We start from the raw sequence: 21,888 nt of genomic DNA on the forward strand, positions 1-21,888 counted from the left end.
GAATGGTTAGGGCAACTCATATGCTTTCATAGCAAACCTAGGCTCTTGGAATTCTGAAACACATGTACTTTGCAGTAGGTACTCTGACTTGGAGACTGAGTATGACTCACGATGAGTGATCCTGTCCTACTGAGCTTCTCAGCCCATCATAGATGTCAATTCTGTTGGTAGGTGTAGGGATACAGATATGGGGTCAGGGAGATGACAACATGATGCCTGCTGTGCTTTTGCATTGCAAGGGACTGGGAAGGATAAGGAGTACTACTTAGTAATGAAGGGACCTGTTGAATGAATTCCAGCCCATGTTCTTATATGCTCCACTCTCACCCACAAGCATTATTACAAACTGGGAGAAACCCATTGTGAGTGGAGGCTTCAGAAAGACCAGATGAGAAGAAATGGTGTTCCAAGTACCTAGTAGAGAGTCCCCTGTCTGGTATAAGCCTAGACGCAAGATGCAAGGTAGGCTTCATGTCAAAAGTAACAAGGAAGGTGAATACCCTCCCTTTCTTAGCTTACCTTCTTTAGCCATATTTCCATGTGGAGAAGCTGCAGAATTTTCTGGAATTCTTATCTCATATTTTCCAGATGCCAATCACTAAATCTAATTTTTATTTACTGGTCATTGGCATTGGGAAAAGACCCTGGACAAGAGGCCAGAACTCTGGTGATGGTCAAGCACCATCACATTTGACATTGGTTGATTTTCCCATCTCTTGGTAGGTGTGCCATGAGGCCCTCTGGTACAAAAATCTCTGGTGATACTAGCTCTGAGCCACACCTATCTTGTTCCTAGGCTCTACCACACACCTTCCACACTCACTAATTCCCAGCTCACTATCCATGTGCCAGGGTAGGCAGTGGTATCCATTGGCTTTTATTTTGTTCGGTGATGTGGAGAGTGAAAAAAAAAGATAGCGTACACACCGGTTATTATCCTGAAGGCCACAAGAAGGTAAGCCTGGTAGCAGGTCTGTCATTCTAGCTACTCAGGAGACCGAGACAGAGGATTGCAAGTTCAAAGATTGCCTGAACTACAGAAGAGTGAGTTCAAGGCCAGTGTAGGCAGCTTAGTGAGACCTAGTCTTAAAATAAAAATATAAACATGGCCGGTGATATAGCTTAGTGCTAGCATGGTTGAAATACTGGGTTTATTCTTATGATATAAGTATGTATGTGTATGTATGTATGTATGTGTGTGTATATATATATATATATATATATATATATATATATATATATATATACAGATTACACAAAAGACACAAAAGGGCTTTGTGGATCAAAGGGTAAGGGAGGTGTCTGGTGGGAGGATGGCTTTTGAAATGCTCCTTGAAGAAAGGGCTGACTCTGATAGGAGGGGGTGACAAGGAGCTTGCTCACAATGAACAGAATCTCAGGAGGTCAATAGGACATCCAGGGTCCTAATTCTGGTGAGATCTCAGGAACGCACAGTAAAGAAGGGGAGACAAGACTGAAAAGGGAGCCAAGAGGTCTGAGAGTCTTGCAAGATTGGATTGAATTCTGGGCCTAGCAGGATCAGAGCACTTGTGGGGCTCATGAGACAGGATGTGAGGAGTATGCTCACAAACTCTGTCATTGATGACTGACGATACTGAATCAGTTTGACCCTTCTACTTTTCCCTAACATAAACATTTCTTACCTGTTTTAGTTCACTCTTAGATTTTCTCACAAACTTCTGCATCCCTAGGACACATGGTTTTGTGATGCTGATAAATCCCAGTGTGTCTCAGTATTTCTTTAAATTGTCAAGTTACATCAAGACTGAGGACAGACGTACCTCTAGCCCAGTAGTGCCCAGCATTATGTCTCATATGCCCAAGGCAACCACCCTCTCCTTTTTTTAAAATAAATCATGAGGTCCCATGATTCTTCCCATTATGTGGTCTTTGTGGTGCATTGCCTGAATGAGTATATCCAGGAGAGCAAACTGGTTCCTCTCTTTAGGGAAAACCATTGACTTCCCAGATCTGAGGCAGCTGCTTCTTTGCTGCTTGTATTTCGTGAACACATGGAGTGTTTTGCCTAATGTGCTACATAACCAAATGAGACTACATCATTCAGTAGCTAGTTCTAGAGTTCTCCAAAGAGAATGGCTAAGTATCTCAGTCCTTCTTAAAAGAAAGAGGTAAAAATAAACAGAAATAGTGTTGCCTCTACTATCTTTGTGCACACCCCTGAGGAGCTCCTAGAAAGAACCTGTTTATTCTTTCACATGCTTGGAGACTAACAGAAATTCTCGGCTCCCTCAGGTACAAGTCGTTAGTGGCTTCTTATGGTGAGGCCAAGAGGCAACGTTTCCTTGGTGAACTTGCCCAACTGGAGGAGAATGTGCACCTGGCACGGTCCCAGGCTCGTGAAAAGTTGGACAAGTACTCCCTGCAGCACATGGTAGGAAGATCTTCAAGTCCACTGCAATGTGTGGAAGGAGACTAGTTTGTCTGCATGTGGTGGCTCAGCACCTCTCTGTCTGTGGTCCATGCCTTGGCTTACCTTCTCTGACCACTCTTCCTTCTTATGGGCAGATGGAAGACAAACTGGCTTGGGAAAAACACTCATTCGAAGAGCGGATGAGCAGGGCCCCTGAGATCCTGGTGCGGCTGAGGTCTCACACTGTCTGGGAGAGGATGTCTGTGAGGCTCTGCTTCACTGTACAAGGATTTCCCACACCTGTGGTGCAATGGTAAGTGGCTGGGCTCAGACTTCTTTCCTGTAAAGAAGGTGTGAGTGAATGAAGTGTATGCCTGGAGGCCTGCCCCACAGGCTTCCTGAGTTGGAATTCCATGTGGGAGTATGTGTGCAAAATCACAAAATGCCCAACACAGTAATGCTCTGCCACTGTAATTTTAGGGACATTGAATTAGATTTCTTTTTCCTGAACATTTTATTTAAAAGTTAGTTTTTTGGGAAGCAGGACCCTTGTCAATCAGTTGGTATTATTGCTGATCCTAAGCATAGAACCCATGTGTTTGTTTTAATTGTGGGAGAACTCATGGTGGGGAGCTGTGACTACTGATGAATTAAACATGTGGGCTCCACAGCCCTTTCTTGTTCTGGTATCATTGCTGAAATCAAGTGTCTATGTGTACATTCATTTTTGCCTTGGATCTCTAAGCAGGGCATTTGCATCTTCCTATCTCACTGCACTCATGATATCATGAGACAGGAATGGAGGCCAAGGCTCATGCATACTTGATGCAGCCTGTGATTGGCTAACCCCTGAGATTCCTGGGTCAGGGCTCCATGATGTGGATCCAGTGACACTCCAGTGGTGACAACCCACTATTGGCTAAATGGTCACTCTGGGACATGGTTAGGACCCGCTACATACTAAGTGAGTGTGTGCACACAGGCGTATACACATGGTGCATGTGTGGAAGTCAGAGGACAACCTTGAGTGTGGGTATTGCCTTCCATTTGGTTTTGAGGCAGGGTATCTTGTTCACTGGCATATACACAAGACCCACAAGCTCTGGGGAGATTCTCATGTCTCTGTCTCTGTTCTCACTGTAGACATGCTCGGATTACAGATGTTTATATTATGTATCCAGCCTTATGTGGGTTCTGAGTATTCAAACACTAAGCCATCTCCCCAGCCCTACCATTAAAAAAATGGAATATTAACATATGAATTGCTAAAATGTTCAAGCAGACATTTGGAACCCACTTTACTCTTGGTCAAGGATCATACCAATGCCTCAAATGAGGAAAAGTGCTATCTCTTCTTAGAAGACTAGTTGCAAGGGCTGGGAGATGGCTCAGTGGACAAAGTGCTTGCTGAATAACTATGAAACTCTGAGTTCAGATCCCCCATATTCATGTAAAAGTCAAAAGGAGTGGCAAACGCTTGAAATCCCAGGTCTGGAAGAGTGGAGATAGAGGTTCCCAGAGCTCTCTGGCTACCTAGTCTAGTCAAAAACTAATGTGAAGAGTAACCGAGGAAGACACCCAACATATCAGTTGGTTTCTCATTGCTGGGATAAAACACCCAACCAAAAACAGCTTATGGGAGGGAGAGGTTTATTTCTGGATTATAGTTTTGAGAGTAAGTTTTATCATGGCAGGGAAAGCATGGCAGGAGCAGACAACAGGGTGTCACATGTTCACACAATCAGGAAGGAAGTAGACAGAGCCATCTAAGTGTGACAATTGGGACTGAGCTATAACAGCTCAAGACCTGCTTCTAGCAGCACACCCCCTCCAGCAAGGCTCCACTTGCCAAAGGCTCCACAGGATGGGGACTAAATATGAAGCCACATCACAAACACATTTTACATTCAAACCACCAGGCCCCATACTCAACATCAACCTCTGTTCTCCACATGTGCCTCACATATATGAACACATACACTCATGTGCACACACATACTGCACACACACACAAACAAGAGACAAAAAACCTTGCAGATCCCCTCTGTGGTGCAGGGAATGGGATAGTTGGAAGAGGAACATATCTTCTTAGAGCACTAAGGAGGCTGAGACAAAACAGCAAAAATGCAGGACTGGCCTTTAAACTAAAAGGGTTGTTTTCCTCCACAAGGTACAAAGATGGCAGTCTGATCTGCCAGGCAGGTGAGCCAGGGAAGTACCGGATTGAGAACAGGTATGGTGTGCACGTGCTGGAGATCAACAGGTAAGTACCCACAGGTGGTGTCTGATGGGGCTGCACCCCATATTCAACACACAAACTCAAATGACAATGGAAGCTGCATATGGCAGTACATACCTGTTATCTTCCCACTAAGGAGGATGCAGAAGGAGGTTGGGCATTCCTGGCCAGGCCAGGCTGGGCTGCCCAGTGAGATCAGACAGTATCTGTAATTCCAGAGGGCACATGTCATGCCATATCCAAACACACAGATGCATACACAAACAGACACAACATGAAAACACACACACAAACTTATCCTATGTCTTCACTTAAGTGTAAGCTTACAATGTAATTTTTAAAATTCAAAATGTTATATATGCTGGATTTTGTTGAAGAAACAATACTGACACCTGACAGTAGAGATTTCTTTCAATGATAGCCATAATGGAAACTTGCAGTGGTGGAGGAGAGGGCTGAACTGTAAGCACAGTTTAAACAAGGGGTTTAAAGCCAAGGAGAGAGAGGGGTCAGTGGACGAAGAGTCACTCAGAAGAATGCTGGGAGAGTGACTGTAGTTAAACTGACATAGTAGGCTTCTTACTGAGCCGAGTCTGGGTGACTAGACACTATCTAGGTGTGTAATTGGATTAGAGGCCCTTCAGGTATGGAGGAAGGGGCTGGCACTATGCTGGGCTTGCAAGGTTCTTTCTCTTGAGGCTCTGTCTCAGAATAGGCTTTGCTCTGTGGCATTCAGAGCCCTCTTGTCAGGCTATATCTCAACACTGAGATGGGGTTTCATATTTCCCTCCTCCCCCTTTCCTCCTATTTCCCCTTCTCCTATTTCTTTTTCTTTGCTTAATGGAGAACTTTAATATATGAACATACTATAGTTTCATGGTGTTCCTCTTCCCATTAGGCTCTTTTGTTCCTTCTCCCTTGCCTCCATTCGACTGAAGAGTCTCTTCTTTCTAGGCAGTCCTTCCTCTGGATTTTTGTTTCATTCTTTTTCTCCTCCTCTGTCCTCCATATCAAAATACTGATGGGCTCAGAGACAGTTCAGGTTTTTTGAGGTATTGATAATCAGTGTGGGGCCATGAATGACCTAGTTACTTCATGTTAGGAAGAAAGGGCCCCAAAGTATTCTTTTCCACCCTGTGTCTCTTAAATATTTTGCCCCCTCTTCTGCAATACTCTCTTTGCCTTGGAGGGCATGATGTATATCTCATTTACCCCCACAAGTCTTAATTTCCCACTGAGGAGCCTGCCCTTCTCAGGACTCAATCTGGTGGCCTACAGATGGTACCATTCTACCCCTGAGCCCTGTAGGGATATGGGCTCCTCAAGGCCCTCACATATATAAGTATTCTCCATTGCAGCCTGCTCCATCTCCCACAAGTTTGAAGCCCTAGTCTTGTAGCCAGATGACCTCCTCCACTATTCATTGAGAACCTACTATGTACTAGACACTGCTCTGGATATTGGAGTATATGGGTGACCACCACAGCTGACCTTTCTGTCTGCAGGACAAGGAAGGCATCCAGCACCCAGAGCATAGGTGAATGAATGGTCCATGAGTGAAGCCCTGGGCCTGGGGTGGTAGATTGTGTTGGAAGGAAGGACTGGAGACAACCTCCTTGGGAAAATGCTATCTGAGCAAGGGAAGAAGGCACTGGGTGGGAACCTTGGGTTTCCCAACAGGCCTGGGTGTTGTGAGGTGCCTGGGTTACTGAAGCTGGGGTATAGATTGGAGGACAGGAGGCAGGAGATGTGGCTGAGGCGTACAAATCTGGGGACCCTGCAGGCTATGCAGGATGCTGACTTTGTGGAAAGGAAAGAGGGACTGGGAGGCTGAGGGCAGCGTCTGGCTTCATTTCTAAAGGATCCCACTGACCTCCAGTAGATTGGGGGTGGGGGAGCTGAGACGAACCAGTGATGAACTCTTTCCAAAATTCAAGAACAAGAAAATTTTTTTGGAGCAATGGAGGAGCAGTGGGTCTGGCAAGGGGACTCCAGGGGACATGGCTGGTAGAATCCTGGGTCTTACTGGTGGAGTCAGATTCCAGCCCAGTGGAGAAGCCAGGGGCTGGCTAGGTAGGCAGGACTTTATATAAGTTCTCCCATAGGGTAGCACTTCTCAGCTAGGGAGAGAATAACTCACATCTGTGGCCCTTGGGAGCATTACAGATAGTAACTCTCCTTGACATCCAAGGATCACTGTGTGATAAGCAAATGCCTGGGAAGAAAACCTCAACCTTCACTTGGGGAGTGTACTGACTTTGGAGACTGCTCTCTGAGATAGGTGTGCTCTGCCTGTTGGGCCCTGGAGGGCAGTTTGAGTTAGCAGTTATCATTTGTGCAAGATGTATTTGAAACACTGTTTTAAAGGGAAAAGTGACTTCCCTTTATCAAGCATGAAAATAGTCATACTTTCACCCATGGTGGCTGCATTGGTGCATGCTGGGGACACCACAGGCTTTAAACAAAGTGAGGGATTATATTGAATGAAGCTGATTATTTGGCTTGGGAAGATCATAGCTGAGTGGTCCAGAAACTCCGCCCTCTTGCTGTAAAGTTGCTTACTGCACAAATATGCCAAAATGTGAGAAATTTAGGAGAAGAAAAGTTCCAACTTTTCCCTCAGTCTTCTTCTCCCTACTGAGAAGTTGCTTAGCAGATGCAGCGTGCATGTTCTTTAGGGAAAGAGCTGCAGGAACCCTACAAGTTACAGCACAGCTCAGCTGTTCATTCCAAAGTGCTGAGCTACACATCATCTGATCTGAGGCGTTTTCGGGGTGTGGAATGCCCAGTCCTTCCCCTTCATTGCTCCGGAATGATCTTTTCCTTGCATCGCGAGATGACATATGTTCCTATGAATATAATTTGGCTTAGGAAGCTGAATTCTTAAAGAGCCCCAAAGCTCACCCTCTGGCACTATTTGAACTTAAATTTCTAATTCACATGATCTTATGAGACCAATTCTAATGCTGTTCCTATATTTTGAAGAATATTTAGAATAGTTTACCTCATTTTTCATCAGCAACTTCACCATTGTCTATGCTTTCCAGAAAGTTTTTATGACTATATTTTCTTTTTAGGTTCTGATATTTAAATTCTGATCTGAATGAAACCACAAGTCTAATTTTGACATCACTTAGCATGTAAAGACCCTTGGCCTTGCCTGTCCACAGAGAATTCACTTAAAGTGTTGTCTGCCCATCTTTAAAACAAACAGGACAGCATTAATTTCTCACAGGAAGTTATACTGGGATAACTTCACACTGAGGCTGTGGGAGGGGAAAGTGCCCTATGGAAGTTTGTAAAAATTGAGACGGAAGAAACCTGCCTATTCTGGGAGCCTGTCCAAAGAGAAAATAAAACCCTTGCAAGTTCTCTCAGCATGAATCAAAGGCTGGAATTAGACTGTGGGTTTATTGAACATTCTCTTATGTGGCCTTGTCCCCGAGAAGTAAGGGAGGATCCCCCCCTGGGATATGGTGATAGGTGGGCTCAGAGCTCTCTACCTCCAAGTTAGCCTTAGACAAAATCAGAGTAGAGTGGAGTCTCCTGGCACCATCTGGTGTTCCTTTATGTTATCCACTCCGTCCCTACCCAAGACATCCTCTTTCTTACAGTCCCACCACACTGTAGCCATGGAGGAATATTCTAGTGCAGACACCTAGTATGTGGATGGATGCTCAATTATTGTCTCCATATGAGGCTCTGTTTGAAGGTTTTGTATAATAGAAAACATTCACAAAGGAGAAATGTAAAATGAATGAGATGATGGGAAACCCTTGTAGAAGTTGTAATGCCCTGCACCTTCCAGCGAGCCAGTTGAAGACACTTCATGCTGGGGACCACTGCCATCCATTAGGGGTCCTGGATGTCTTCTTGGTGGGCCATGACCTTCCTTAAAAATGGAAGATGTAGAGCTTTCCTTTTGAGTCAGTGCTGAGAAGTGAATGTGTGTGTCATGCCATGGTCGCAGAGGTAGAAGGCCATCACTGGCTCCTTTTTCCCATACTGGGCCTTAGCAAAGTGCTAATGAGTGAACATAGGAGCAAATAAGTGCTAATGCCTTAGGTGGCGCTGCCCCATCTTCATGCCCAAGTCATCTCAGAGCAAGCTGGAAGTGGTGGAGAGGCTGAAAGAAGCATGCCTGCCCCACCCACCATGTCTCCCTTCCTTCTCTCCTTTTGCCTATTCTGTGACAAACTTTGCTCCCTCTTTGTGTCCTTCCAGCTCTTCCCTGCTCAGGAACATCAAAAGGGCCATCATTTGGTGTCCTCTGAGTGCTCAAAAACCCTTGCTGCTTTGTAAGGATGTGAGGGAGGAGGGAGTCTTTGTGCAAGAGAATGTGATGGAGCTATTCCAAGTTTTGGTTCAGGAATTCAGTTGGTACACTTGAATTGACAATATATAAGCTTGATATCCATCATACTATAAAATGGAAAGAAGTTTTCAAATGTATTGTCTTATTTTAATCAGCAGCATCATCCTAGTCAGGCATAGATATCCAATAGATGAATTTTAGGATTTAGATGTTTCATTATAAAGTGAACAGATGAGGTTGTCATCCTGATTTAAGGATGCACAGATTCAAAGCAAGAACTCTTGGCTGCCCGGTACAGTGTAACAAAACTATGCTCTCTCCAATCTGATTCTGCTTGTACAGTATTGAAAATGATCTTGATTCACCATGATGACTGGCCACAAATGGAAACAAGTTTACCTGGAACTATCAGGACTTTACTTGACTAAACATGGGTGGTAGAAGCTTTGCCTAAGGCCCAGGCAGAAACTAATTGACCACAGAGTTCTTGTTGTTGCTCTTGCTGTGTAGTGAAAACATAATGCATCTGAGCATAGGCTTTTACTACAGTTTTAAAACTTGAAGAAGAAACCTTTAGTGCACTGAGAAGAAGCAATTTAAAAACCTCCTATTAACAACACCTAGAAGGGCTCTTGAGTGAGGGCTGGAGATGGTGAGACCCACGAACTGACTGCACACCATGGGGCTGCCTGTGTGTGCACTCCTCTGAGAAGTCTTGGGGATCTATACCTGAATCCTCTTCTTACTCAGTTACTATGAACAAAGTGACTTGCTGGGCAAGGACAGCCTTCAAAGCCTCTTCCTGTGACTCCTTCTTGGAGTTTTCCTTGGAGGTCTGTTCTCGGCTAGAAATCTGCCTGCGGCATCCTGCTTGCTTTCAAGCTTTGCCTGTACCGCTGTGTAGTCTGTCAGGCTCCAGGTTGGTCAGGAGAGGGTGATGAAGCAGTCTTTGCAGAATGTTGTTGTGCACCTCTAGCATGCTGGAGCACTGTGTGCTTTTCCCATGCGGTATTGAGGAGGGAATGCGATTTCTGTAGAGACCAGTGTGCTAAGGATATCTTCCATTTGGAGAATGCACTGCTGAAAATATAATGGTGTCATTTAGAAGAAGTCACACAGTCAGAATAAACAACAACATCAAAACAAGCAGGGCAGATAGGCCCCTGCATCAGGACCAGGTGTGTTCAAGGGAGCATTCCTATATACTGGTGTGTGAGGTGTTCCACGGTTGATCAATCCATGACGGCAGTGTGTGGCAGGGGAGCAAGCATTCACCTTACAAGGACTCTCTGTCTTATACACTGTTCCTTGGCCTGGGATAGGGCTGCATTCTGACCTCAGCTGCCTGCACTTGTGCTGATGGACTCTGCCACAGGCAGGCATTCTTCCAAGGTGAACAGGACGTAATGCTCTTGGTGTATGAGTCCACACAGGGCTTCTGGGTGACTTCTTCAGTGAGCGGTGGCATTTAAAGGAGGTCAGATAGCATGCCTGACACAGCGAAACTAGGTTAGAACTGTGTTAGTCAAGGCAAGGAATCCAGCAAACAGAATAGGCCCCTGAAATCTTTCCTGTTTCCTGGAGGCACTAAATTGTCTGGTTTAAGAAAATGTTTTCAGCTCCAAAGGCAAGAGAAAAGAAAGTAAAATGAATGACAGATGATTTCTAGAAGTGTGTTTGGGGGTTGGGTGGTGGATGACTTCCAGAAATTGGTTTTTTTTTTTGGTCTCTGAGGGCACTGCTTTGTAATGCATTTGAAAGTGAGACTCCAGTGGTTCTTGTGTTAATTTTTTATGAGCTCCCCCTCAGAAAGAGCTAGCAGCAGTAATGCAAATTTTGTTGTTTATTTTTTTTAGTTATTTGAGAGTGGGAGAGAAAGAAGGAGAGAGGGGGGAGAGAATGGGTGGATTAGGGTCTCCAGCCACTGCAAATGAACTCCAGATGCATGCTCCCCCTTGTGCATCTGGTTTAATGTGGGTACTAGGGAATCAAACCTCGAACTGGGATCCTTAAGCTTTACAGGCAAGTGCTTAACCACAAAACCATCTCTTCAGCCCCAAGAATGCAAATTTTGGATTCATGTAGACTTTGTTTCTTGGTCTTTTCAAATGCCAACTTTTCCCATCTTAATTTGCAGGTTCCTTGACAGTACTATATAAAGAACCACTGGGAAGGAGCTAGCAGAATGTCTGGCATCTAGAAAAACCCAGCCAGTGGCTGCATGGCTGATTGTGTCTCTCTTGGGTGTCTTGGGAAGGTGAAGGGAGGGTAGTTCCCAGTCATGGAAGTAACCCTATGGAAAGTAGAACAGGGGTGGGGAGGAGGGAGCTGGGCTCCTGATGACCAGGGTCCTTGCCATTTTCAAGCTGTGGTCTTCCTGGATGGTTATGCATTGTGCTTCAGGTGGGGTCCAGTTCAGGCATTTTGATGTGGCTCCAGTGGGTGATTCCTATCTGGGGATCATATTATATTTGCTCCTCAACATCCATAACCTACTATTGGCTTGGGATCCTGCTGAGGAATGAGGTGAGGATTTAGATCTGTTTTGCTTGTCTAACTGGGCCTTTCACACATGAAAGTTAATAGGTCTCTGTCCAGGCCTTAGTACTCCTGGCTTGTGCTATGCAAGACCTGGGACTTTGGTGAGTTTACAGCAGCCTGCTCAGGCATTTAGGATAAGGAAACATAGCAGGCACAACCCCAGAGATGAGATGCATTAAGACAGCATGGAAACTGGGGCCAAGAATAAGTTTCTGAGCCACCTTGAATTAGCTTATGTTCAGCTACTGGGCAGGGCCTCAGGGGCCATGCTGACTGGGGTCTGGCTTTCCTCTGTGGAAATCCCTTACTCCTACATAGAGCAGGCACAGGACTCTCCCAGTGTGCCTTTTTACTGTTTGGCAGGATTCTGTTGGACTCTCCCAGGTATGGTCCTTTATTGTCCATTAGGAGGGCTTTTCTGGGCTCCTCCAGGCATGGCCCTTTATTGTCTAGCAGGAGGATTCTCCCAGACATGCTCCTTTATTGTTCAGCAGGAGGGCTTTGCTGGAGGTGGAGATCCAAGAAACCCAATGGCAAGATAAAATCAGATTCTAGAGGCAGAAATACAGGGCTAGAGCAGAATAGAGATTTTTGCTTTGAGAATGAAATGAAGGATTTCTGGAAGTTCTATCTTTTCTTGCTCACAGTCACAGCCAGGAACAGTAGAGGATCAGACTCTCCTCTGTGTCTATAATTAATATTGTCTGTAACTTGCCGTTCCAAGATAGAACCGGCATTGTTCTCGAACAAATTACAAGTGATCCAGGTCACACAGTTTACTTTTTAGGAATGGTTTGTCCACTGATTCTGCCAAAGCATCCCAACACCCTTGCTTCTTCTTTCTAAGGGCAAACTTTGAGGACACAGGCACCTACTCAGCAGTGGCAACCAATGCCCATGGACAAGTGTCCACCAATGCTGCAGTGGTGGTGAGAAGTGCGTACATGCTGTTTGGGGGTGGCTGGCCTTTACACCTGTTTGTCTGTTTGCATGACATGTTCATGCAATTGTCCCTGCAGGGTTCCGAGGAGATGAGGAGCCGCTGTATTCTGTAGGACTCCCAATTGGATGTAAGTACCCTAGGAGGATTTTAAAAATTAACTTATTTTTTATTAACAACTTTCATGATACCCCATGGTAATGCCCTCCCTCCTTCCACTTTCACCTTTAAAGCCCCACTCTCCATCACATCCCCTCCCCCTCTCAGTCAGTCTCTCTTTTATTTTGATGTCATCATATTTCCCTCATATTATGATGGTCTTGTGTAGGTAGTATCAGGAACTGTGAGGTCATGGATATCCATGCCATTTTGTGTCTGGAGGAGCACATTGTAAGGAGTCCTACCCTTCTTTGGCTCTTACATTCTTTCCACCACCTCTTCCACAATGGACCCTGAGCCTTGGAAAGTGTGATAGAGATATTGCAGTGCTGAGCACTCCTGTCACTTCTTCCCAGCACCATGATGCCTTCTGAGTCATCGCAAGTTCACTGCCATCTGAAAAGAGAATGTTCCCTGGAGTTTTTTTTTTTTTTTTTTTTTTCTAGAAAGATGGTTAGTGGGATAGCGTAAAAGTAAAAAACGATTTTTCCTAAGGTTAACATCTTTTATAAAGATGCTAGTATGTGAGTTTGTTACCCTGTCATTCTATGAGAAGCTGGCATTTTAATTTATATTTTTATTTATAGATGTTGATAAAACCATTGCTTCCAGAGATTTTGTGTCTGAATAGGAATAAAGAAAGAATGCAGATTCTTAAGCTGAATGATACTTGGTACTACAATGATGGTGCTACACGAACTTTTCCTGGGGAGAGGCAAGAGAGATCTGTTCACCCCTGGACAGGGCACTGACAATAGATACACAAATATTCCACCGAAATCAAGTTTAGTGAATCAGTCAATTTATTGGGGTTACAGGATCACGAGCAGCTCAAAGGCAGCTGTATCACTGAAAAGCCCACCCCAGCACAGGTGTTGACTCTCCAGAGGCTGCATGTTTGGAGTTTACTGAATTACTTGCACGCAGTGATCTGGGCTCTTTAAAACTCAAGGCTCCAGGCTTTTCCTAAGCAGTTCTTTCTTAAAGAATTTTTTTTTTTTGGGGGGGGCAGATAGGTACATCAGAACTTCTTGCCATTGCAAACAAACTCTAGATGTATGTGCTTTGTGCATCTGGCTTTTTGAAGGTATTGAAGGATTGAATGCAGGGCCATTAGTCTTGATAAATAAGTTCTTTTAACCGGTGAGCCATCACCATAGGTCCCAAGCAGCTCTTACTTCTTATATCACCTTGACAAGGGACCTTGAGAATCTTGTACATTTCAGGAACTTCCTGAGACTTGCGAGGTGTTCACATCTGGAGCCATCTTTACTTCCTGAGAGTTAGCCTGGGACCTTGAGCTGCGAAGAGCCCATGTTTGAATTTGGAACTTCTTAAGGAAACTCCCTTCCAGGATGACATGTTTCAACTTGGAAGAAATTGCTGTACAACAAATGGTGCCTGTCATATTTTGAGTAGGCGGATACTCTCCCATCCCTAAATTCTCTCTTGGTCATTCACACTGGCCATAAATTCTTGAAGAAATGCCCAAAAATGTATTCAGTGATTGCCAGAAGGATCTCCCTCAGGAATTGTGTTGGCCAATCTTTCAATATCCAGCAATGAGAACATAACCACTAAACCCACCTTTCCTTAATCCATTAAAAATATTTATAATAGTTATTTACAGTAGTTATAATTAATGCTAATTTATTCATCATCCACTTTTAGTAAATGTAGATGTTTTATCTTAGCATTTTATCAATGAGTCAAATTCCCATGGCATAGAATTAGCCCATTTGGAGTACACACTATCCAGCGGCGTGGCAGCTGTTTTGGAAGGATGGGAGCGCCAAGGAGACAGTGTGTGCTCCCCACCACCCCACATTCTCCTGAGACAAAATTACCATCTCCAACTTTGTAGGTGGTTTCTCAACTTTCCTGTTACGTGCATAGATTCATGAATCATAAGTTTTTGATTAATAAAAACATAAGGTTCCTAGACATGGTGGTGCATGTTGGTGTTCCTAGCACTTGAGAGGCTGTAAGATTCAGTTGAGGGGCTGGAATGGTAGATCATAGGATAAAGTGCTTACCACACAAGCATGAGGACCTGAGTCCACGTGCCTAGAACTCAGGTGGGGACGTACTGTGGCTGGAGTGCGCCTGCCATTCGGAAGCTCGTGTGGGTGGTGGCACTAACGGAGTCTGCCTCACTCCCTGCAGTGCCGCTGTCGTCTGTGATTCCCTACACACACTTTGATGTCCAGTTTCTGGAGAAATTCGGAGTCACCTTCAGAAGAGAGGGCGAGACGGTCACACTTAAGTGCACAATGTTGGTGACTCCGGATCTGAAGAGAGTGCAGCCTAGGGCTGAGTGGTACCGAGATGGTGAGTTCGATGATGAGCCAGGTTGGGGACACTGCTGATAACGCTGTTCCTCCACTATAAGTAGTTTAATCAGGAGTTAACTTGAAGCATCACTTGATTTGGCTTTCACCTCTGCCAGTGGGTTAGCTGTCAGCAGCAAATAGATCCAGGCGAAGTAGTGACCTTGATGGTCTGACACTGACCTTAAACTTTATCCAGGAGCTTCCTGGAGCTGGTAATGGGAAACACTGAAGCAAATGTTGAATTCTGATGCTGTTTCAGATGTGCTGTTGAAAGAGTCTAAGTGGACAAAGATGTTCTTTGGAGAAGGCCAGGCCTCGCTCTCCTTCAGCCACCTGAATAAGGATGATGAAGGCCTGTACACCCTGAGGATTGTGTCCCGGGGTGGAGTCAGCGACCACAGCGCCTTCCTGTTTGTCAGAGGTATTGTGGTGGGCCCGGTCTGATTACCCAGTAGGAGGAGGCATCACAGTGTATAGAAGGTCCTGGAAGGGGGGCAGGAAGGTGGACAGTGTGCTTTGTTCCTTGCTTACCTGCCTGACCCCTTCCTAGGCATGGAGCAGTCCAATTCCCATCACCCTGATGATAGACGAGTTAATGAGTAAGCAAGGGAGGCTGGAAGCATGACTTCTTTATCCATAGAGTTCTTGACACCCTGGAATTTATGAAGAGAACCCTAAGAGTGAGCATGCAGTATGATCACTTCCATGTAGATGAGCACCAGGGTCCTGAGGAACCCTCTCCTGTTGGCCCTTTCTCCTCTAGCCTCTCGGCATAGCAGCCAACAGTTGCCAAATGCCTTGTGTTGGGCTGGGTGCTCTGCCCTGCTTCTAATTCTTACTATGGGCTCATTAAGTTGGTGTGGTTGGTTCTATTTTGTGAAATAATCGAAAGTTATGATGGGCTAGGCATCTTAGATATATTTCTGATAACATATATGGAAATACTTGTTAAATGCATGCATATGCATGTGTATAGATGCATATGCCTTCAGCTTACAATGGGCTGTTTCTCATTCTTGGTGTCCCTCATTCCCTCCCCACCCTGCCCATCCAGGCTTCCCTTGTAGCCTCCTTCTTGACCCTCCTGGGGAGATATGCAGACCTGGTTGACTGGTTGCTGTCCTCACTTTCCCACCCCCCAACCCCCGCCTTCTACTGGTCTGCTCTGCTCTCTGCCTGCATGGCCAGTTCTCTGAACCTGGTATTAGGGTTCTGTCCACTTACCTACAGTTCCAGGTGTGGGATATGTAAGAAAGCTATCAGGTTGTTAGCTTTTCCTTCAGGTATCAGTTAGGATAGAGCTTAAAGGAAGGGCTTTATCATTAGGGAATATCTTAACAGCCACAGAAATATACACCTCACTCCCTGCCCTTCCCATGACGTCACATAAACTTGCCAGGCTGTAATTTTAGACTCTTCCACAATGCTTTGCTGTTTTCAGGAGGCTGACATTCAGAGATGCCTTCTATTCTTCTGTATGCCTCTGGCAGGAAGTTTCGTCCAATAAAATGTAATGAATATACCACAGTCTAAATCATTTTGCTTACTAAGCACTCACTAGCAGGAGGAAAAAAAAAATAATGCAAGCATTATATAAGCAAGGGGAGGTTCATCCAGTCTGATGACTTTCTGAGGTTTTGTATATGTGAGAAAATGTGATATCAATGTCAATAAATCCTCAACCTTTAATATTCTTGGGTTGTTTGAGCCAGGACCATATGATGCTTTCATTGCCAAGGACCACAGCAGCCACAGCCAATGAAGAGCTATGAATTTTAGATAAGGACATGAATTCTCTGTGCTGATGACCTTCAGTGTAACTGTAATGAAAATTTGAAAACAAAACCTAATTATATTATGATTTTAAGTAGACTGAGAAACAAATGAGTAGAATTTGACTCAAGCATTTCCCCACAACTTTCTGAAAATAATTTTTAAAACTTCCAACATTTGCTGAAGAGTTTGAAATATGAAAGTGTCTCAGGGTAGGACCAAGGAGCTAGCAAGATTGCTCAGTGGTAAAAAGTGTTCTTTGAACAGGAGGACTTGAGTTCTGAGTCCTTTGTTGCTAAATAAATGCCTGGCATGGTGGCACATACCTGAAATCCCAGTACTGGAAAAGAAGAGGTACCTGAGGCTCACTTGAAAGCTAGTCTAGCTGAATTGGTGAGATATAGGTTCAGTAACAGACCTTATCTCAAAGAATAAGGTGAAGAGCAATTGAGAAAGGCACCTGACCTCTGGCCTCACATGCACATGCATGTACATGTATGCCCACATACATATAAATATGCACACACACACCACACACATGTATGCAAAACAGTGTCTCACATGATATTTTTCAATTGCTGGAAAGGCTGAGTCACTTCTGTATTATCATAAAATCTTTGACAATTTGTATGATGTGACCACATGAAACAGACAAGATCAATCTTAATTTTGGATTGAATTATGAAAACAATCATAGAAAAATTTTTACAGGATTAAATGTTCTGAGTTTTGAAGGAAATGCGTACATATATCGATATTTCATTTTTAAAGTATCATCTGGTTATCTGTTTTTTAAATATTTTATTTATTTATTGGGGAGAGAGAGAGAAAGAGAGAGAGAGAGAGAGAGAGAGAGGAAAGAAAGAAAGAAAGAAAAAAAGAAGGAAAGAAAGAAAAAGAGAGAAGGAGACAGATAGAATGGGCACAGCAGGGTCTACAGCCACTGCAAAGGAACTCTAGACACATGTTCCACCTTGTGCATCTGGTGTAAGTGAATCCTGGAGAATCAAACCTGGGTCCTTTGGCTTAGCAGACAAGCACCTTAACCGCTAAGCCATTTCTCTAGCTCCATATATCTGTATTTCTTGACTCCAATATGCCAGAGTAAAATGTTTTAAATAATTACATAAAGAGAATCAAACCAAGTGAAGGAATCTGAGTTTGGAGGTGCTGTGACCAGACTTGGCTGTGACCCCAATAATTAAGTGATGAAATTCTTATCTCCCTATCCCAGATGCTGACCCACCAGTCACGGGGGCTCCTGGAGCACCCATGGACCTGCAGTGCCATGATGCAAACCGAGACTACGTCATTGTGACTTGGAAGCCTCCCAACACGACTACGGAGAGCCCTGTCATTGGCTACTTCATTGATAGGTGAATGCTCATCGTGTTCTCATGGGAATGGGAAGTATTGGAGAGATGATTGTTACCAAGACAACATATTTCTCAGTATAAACTGATGAGACCTTTCCTGATAGCACTAGATACAGCATCACTAAGTGGTCATTCAGTGACCATGAACAAGGTCATTGGTCAGTGACATCTGAAGCAGAACCCAGGGTCACCCCACATGGGATAATTTTTGTTGAAACTAAAGCCTTGTTGGCCAGTAACAAGTCTTTCTTATAAAAACTTGCCCTGAGCCTGTGGCCAGTTTGCTGAGGACAGGGCTGTGGTGTAGCAGGACTAATACACTGAGTGCCAAGAGGGCAAGGAGCAATGACTGCCTATAGCTCCTCCCAGCTTTTGTTCCTTTTCTCCATTAAGAAGTCTTATTCTGGTTTCTGAATGGAAGGTAGTAGAACTTCAAAGAACATGTTGGGATTATCTGTGAGGTAAAAAGTAAATTTAGACCATCATTAACCCCAATGGAACTTTAAGTCTTTGATTTTTCTTTATCTGACATAGTTCTGAGAGCTGGGAAAGAATACTGAGCAAAGTCTGTGAATTGAGTAGATGTGGAATTTATGCCTCAAATACATGTTTCATTCCTTGAATGAAGAAGTTAAAGAAAATGAGTTTAGGAGTGAGAAATACAGTACAAGCTATGTTACAAGGGGGATTCCTGGTAGGAACTTAAGACTTACTTGTTTATTTATTAATGACACAGTAAAATAAGGTAGTTAATTCAGGGGAAAAAAAGCTCCACCAAACTCAACTGGCATGGATTTTTGGCCAACAAAATTCACTCTGTGCCCAACAAAGGTTAGCTAAAATATTCACAACCAAGATAACATCTTAATGTGCTAGAGACAGGTCTATGGATTGAGCAGTTCAGGGTTTACCTGAAGCAGAGTTGTTCCATCACTGTACATTTGATAATATTTCCAATTCAGTTAATAATTCACACTACTTTCCCCTCATTAATAACACTGGATCCACAGAACATTCCAGAAAGTGGGTGCATTTGCCCTCCAGGCCTCATTCCGTTTTATGCCATGGAGGTGGCTGACCTGAGATAAATGCCCGCCATCCTCCCATGCTGACTCACAGGGCTCAGGTGTGCAGGTCACAGAACTTGCATCAGAACCCTGGGCAGTTAGGACAAGGGGGACAGCCCTTTCTACATGAATGAACAACTGTGAGGCTGAAGTATGCTGAATGACTCCTTTTTTTGACTTTGCTGTTTTCTCCTGGGGATTTAACAGAATGTTTTTCTGTTTAAATTTCTTAACCTGTGAAAAATGGAGAACAATCTTTCCGGGTTTCTAGATAGCATAGAAGCTTCCAAATTCCACACAGGAAGTGCTCTAGAAATAAATATCTCAAATATCTTATTTTTATGTAGACTGTGATCCAATATCCCAGTGAGACGTCATCCCAAGCTCATGCATATTTAGGCCACAGAGGATGGTAGTTCTTTCCCCAGAGCTTGTCACCTGACAGGCTGGGTGTGTAGGACACCCTTGGACTTTGTCATATAAGCTGGAAAAAGAACTATCAAAGATAAAACTAAAATTAATTTTTTTGGAATAGATATTGCCTGAATATTTTTGGTGGTAGGAATTATCTTAAACTAAAAAAAAAAACATTATTATTTAAAATTATCTGGTTTTCTATCCATGTCTATCTTTTAATCATTTAAATTTATCATCATGTTTCTGTCATTATCTGTTAATCAGTTAGCTCAAATTCAAACCTATCTTCTACTCTCTATCCACCATTCTATCAACTATCTACATTGTCATCACGTATCATCTGTCTATAAGTCATCTATCATCTATTTTACATCCATAATCGATCATCTATCACCTATCTGTCCTCTATGTATCTATACATATATAGAGATATCTTCTGAGCTTCCTAAATGCTTCACATGAATCCATAGTTTATTATTTTTTTTCTTTTTTCAAGGCAGAGTCTCCCTCTAATCCAAACTGACCTGGAACTCACTTTGTAGTCACAGGCTGGCCTCAAACACACAGTATTCCTCACATCTCTGCCTCCCAGGTTCTGGGACTATAGGTGTGTGCCACCATGCCTGGCTCATATACATCAATATTTAATAATATGAATTTTTATCAATGTGAATACTCCCCTATGATATTTATACACATGAATATACCTATAAGTATTTGGCATACTGACACCTGAGTTCTACTTTCTTTGTTCTTTTTCCTTTGAAGATGTGAAGTGGGAACCAACAACTGGGTCCAGTGCAATGATGCCCCAGTAAAAATCTGCAAATACCCTGTCACGGGACTTTTTGAAGGAAGGTCTTATGTGTTCCGTGTGAGGGCGGTCAACAATGCAGGCATTAGCCGGCCTTCCCGAGTCTCAGATGCAGTGGCAGCCCTCGACCCTGTTGACCTCAAGAGGTTACAAGGTAGGCATATTTACCTCCCAGAGATGACAGGAAGCTTGTGGGCCATCCATGTGATGTGTTCTTTTTCAGTGACCCCACTGTATGTGAGCCTTAAACATATCCAGCACTGAGATTTTCAGCTGGCTCAGATTTAGACCTTCCTGTAACCAATCACTGATGGTATAATTTCACACAGAGACTAAGGAGGGCCTGAAGCCAAGCCAGTCTATTTCTGAGTTTTTACATGTTCCTTTGTGGGATTGGATCCATTGTCAAGGTTTGAAGTGAGCCATTCTATTTTTCTTACCTGTGTGATCCTGGACATCCTGTGAAGAGCTGAGAGGGCTAAAAACCCATCAGGGATATTTCCAATTTTGTTGACTCCCAAGAGCAGTTGTCCTGATACAGTTGGCTCAGATCACCCAAATGAGGGAAAACCTTGCTTCCTTCAGGGAATCTTTGGATGTTGAAGTCAATGTCACCTTTTGTCTCTGCAGCAATTCATTTGGAGGGTGAGAAAGAAATTGTCATCTACCAGGATGACCTTGAAGGTGAGAAGTACTTTGATTCTTTTCTGCTGCCAGGACTCTAGGGATTGAGAGATGAGTGAAGGGGCCCACATTGTCTGCAGGGTTTTCCTGCCTGAAAACATGCAAACTGTAGGTCCAGCCTATAATAGTGATTATGGAAGTTAAAACAGCAAGCAAGCCTGGGGAAAGAGGGGCAAACAATCAAGGTGTTCGGTATGTGGGTTCCCCTTTTGCACTCAGGGCCATGAATGCACCTTCTGGGACTCTGGCAACCTGAAAATGAGACCTGGTTCCTGCTTGATACTGGACCCTTTTGCATTAACTCTGTTAGTAGAAGGGCATTTTAATTGTTCTCCCCTTTTAAGTGAAAGTTTTGTTTCATACACAACAATATATACATATGTATATATACATACACACACACACACACACACACACACACACACACACACACACACACATATATATATATATATATATATATATATATATATATATATATATATATATATATATTGCTTTTTTTGAGGTAGGGTCTCACTCTAGCCCAGGCTGACCTGGAATTCACTATGTAGTCTCAAACTCATGAAAATCCTCTTACCTCTGCTTCCTGAGCTCTGGGATTAAAGGCGTGTGCTGCCATACCTGGATCATTTCTAATATATATATTTTTAAATTTTTTATTTATTTTTATTTATTTATTTGAGAGTGACAGACAGAGAAAGAGGCAGAGAGAGAGAGAGAGAGAGAGAGAGAGAGAGAGAGAGAGAGAGAGAGAGAGAGAATGGGCATGCCAGGGCCTCCAGCCACTGCAAATTCGAACTCCGGACATATGTGCCCCCTTGTGCATCTGGCTAAT

The 21,888-nt window shown here is 43.8% G+C and overlaps 1 protein-coding gene across 1 annotated transcript in view; it reads left to right on the plus strand.

Annotated features, from left to right (window-relative positions):
• The window catches only part of Myom2 (myomesin 2), a 142,535-nt gene that overhangs the window by 66,912 nt on the left and 53,735 nt on the right, over positions 1 to 21,888 (plus strand). The window contains exons 4-13 of the mRNA XM_004663088.2: positions 2,275 to 2,413; positions 2,548 to 2,705; positions 4,563 to 4,655; positions 12,335 to 12,423; positions 12,507 to 12,557; positions 14,753 to 14,917; positions 15,179 to 15,340; positions 17,927 to 18,068; positions 20,321 to 20,520; positions 20,997 to 21,050. Of these exons, the coding sequence (XP_004663145.1) occupies positions 2,275 to 2,413; positions 2,548 to 2,705; positions 4,563 to 4,655; positions 12,335 to 12,423; positions 12,507 to 12,557; positions 14,753 to 14,917; positions 15,179 to 15,340; positions 17,927 to 18,068; positions 20,321 to 20,520; positions 20,997 to 21,050 (1,253 nt within the window). The remainder of the gene's footprint in view (positions 1 to 2,274; positions 2,414 to 2,547; positions 2,706 to 4,562; positions 4,656 to 12,334; positions 12,424 to 12,506; positions 12,558 to 14,752; positions 14,918 to 15,178; positions 15,341 to 17,926; positions 18,069 to 20,320; positions 20,521 to 20,996; positions 21,051 to 21,888) is intronic.

This window comes from Jaculus jaculus, chromosome 12 (assembly GCF_020740685.1).
Source record: "Jaculus jaculus isolate mJacJac1 chromosome 12, mJacJac1.mat.Y.cur, whole genome shotgun sequence".
NCBI classification, from domain to species: Eukaryota; Metazoa; Chordata; class Mammalia; order Rodentia; family Dipodidae; genus Jaculus; species Jaculus jaculus.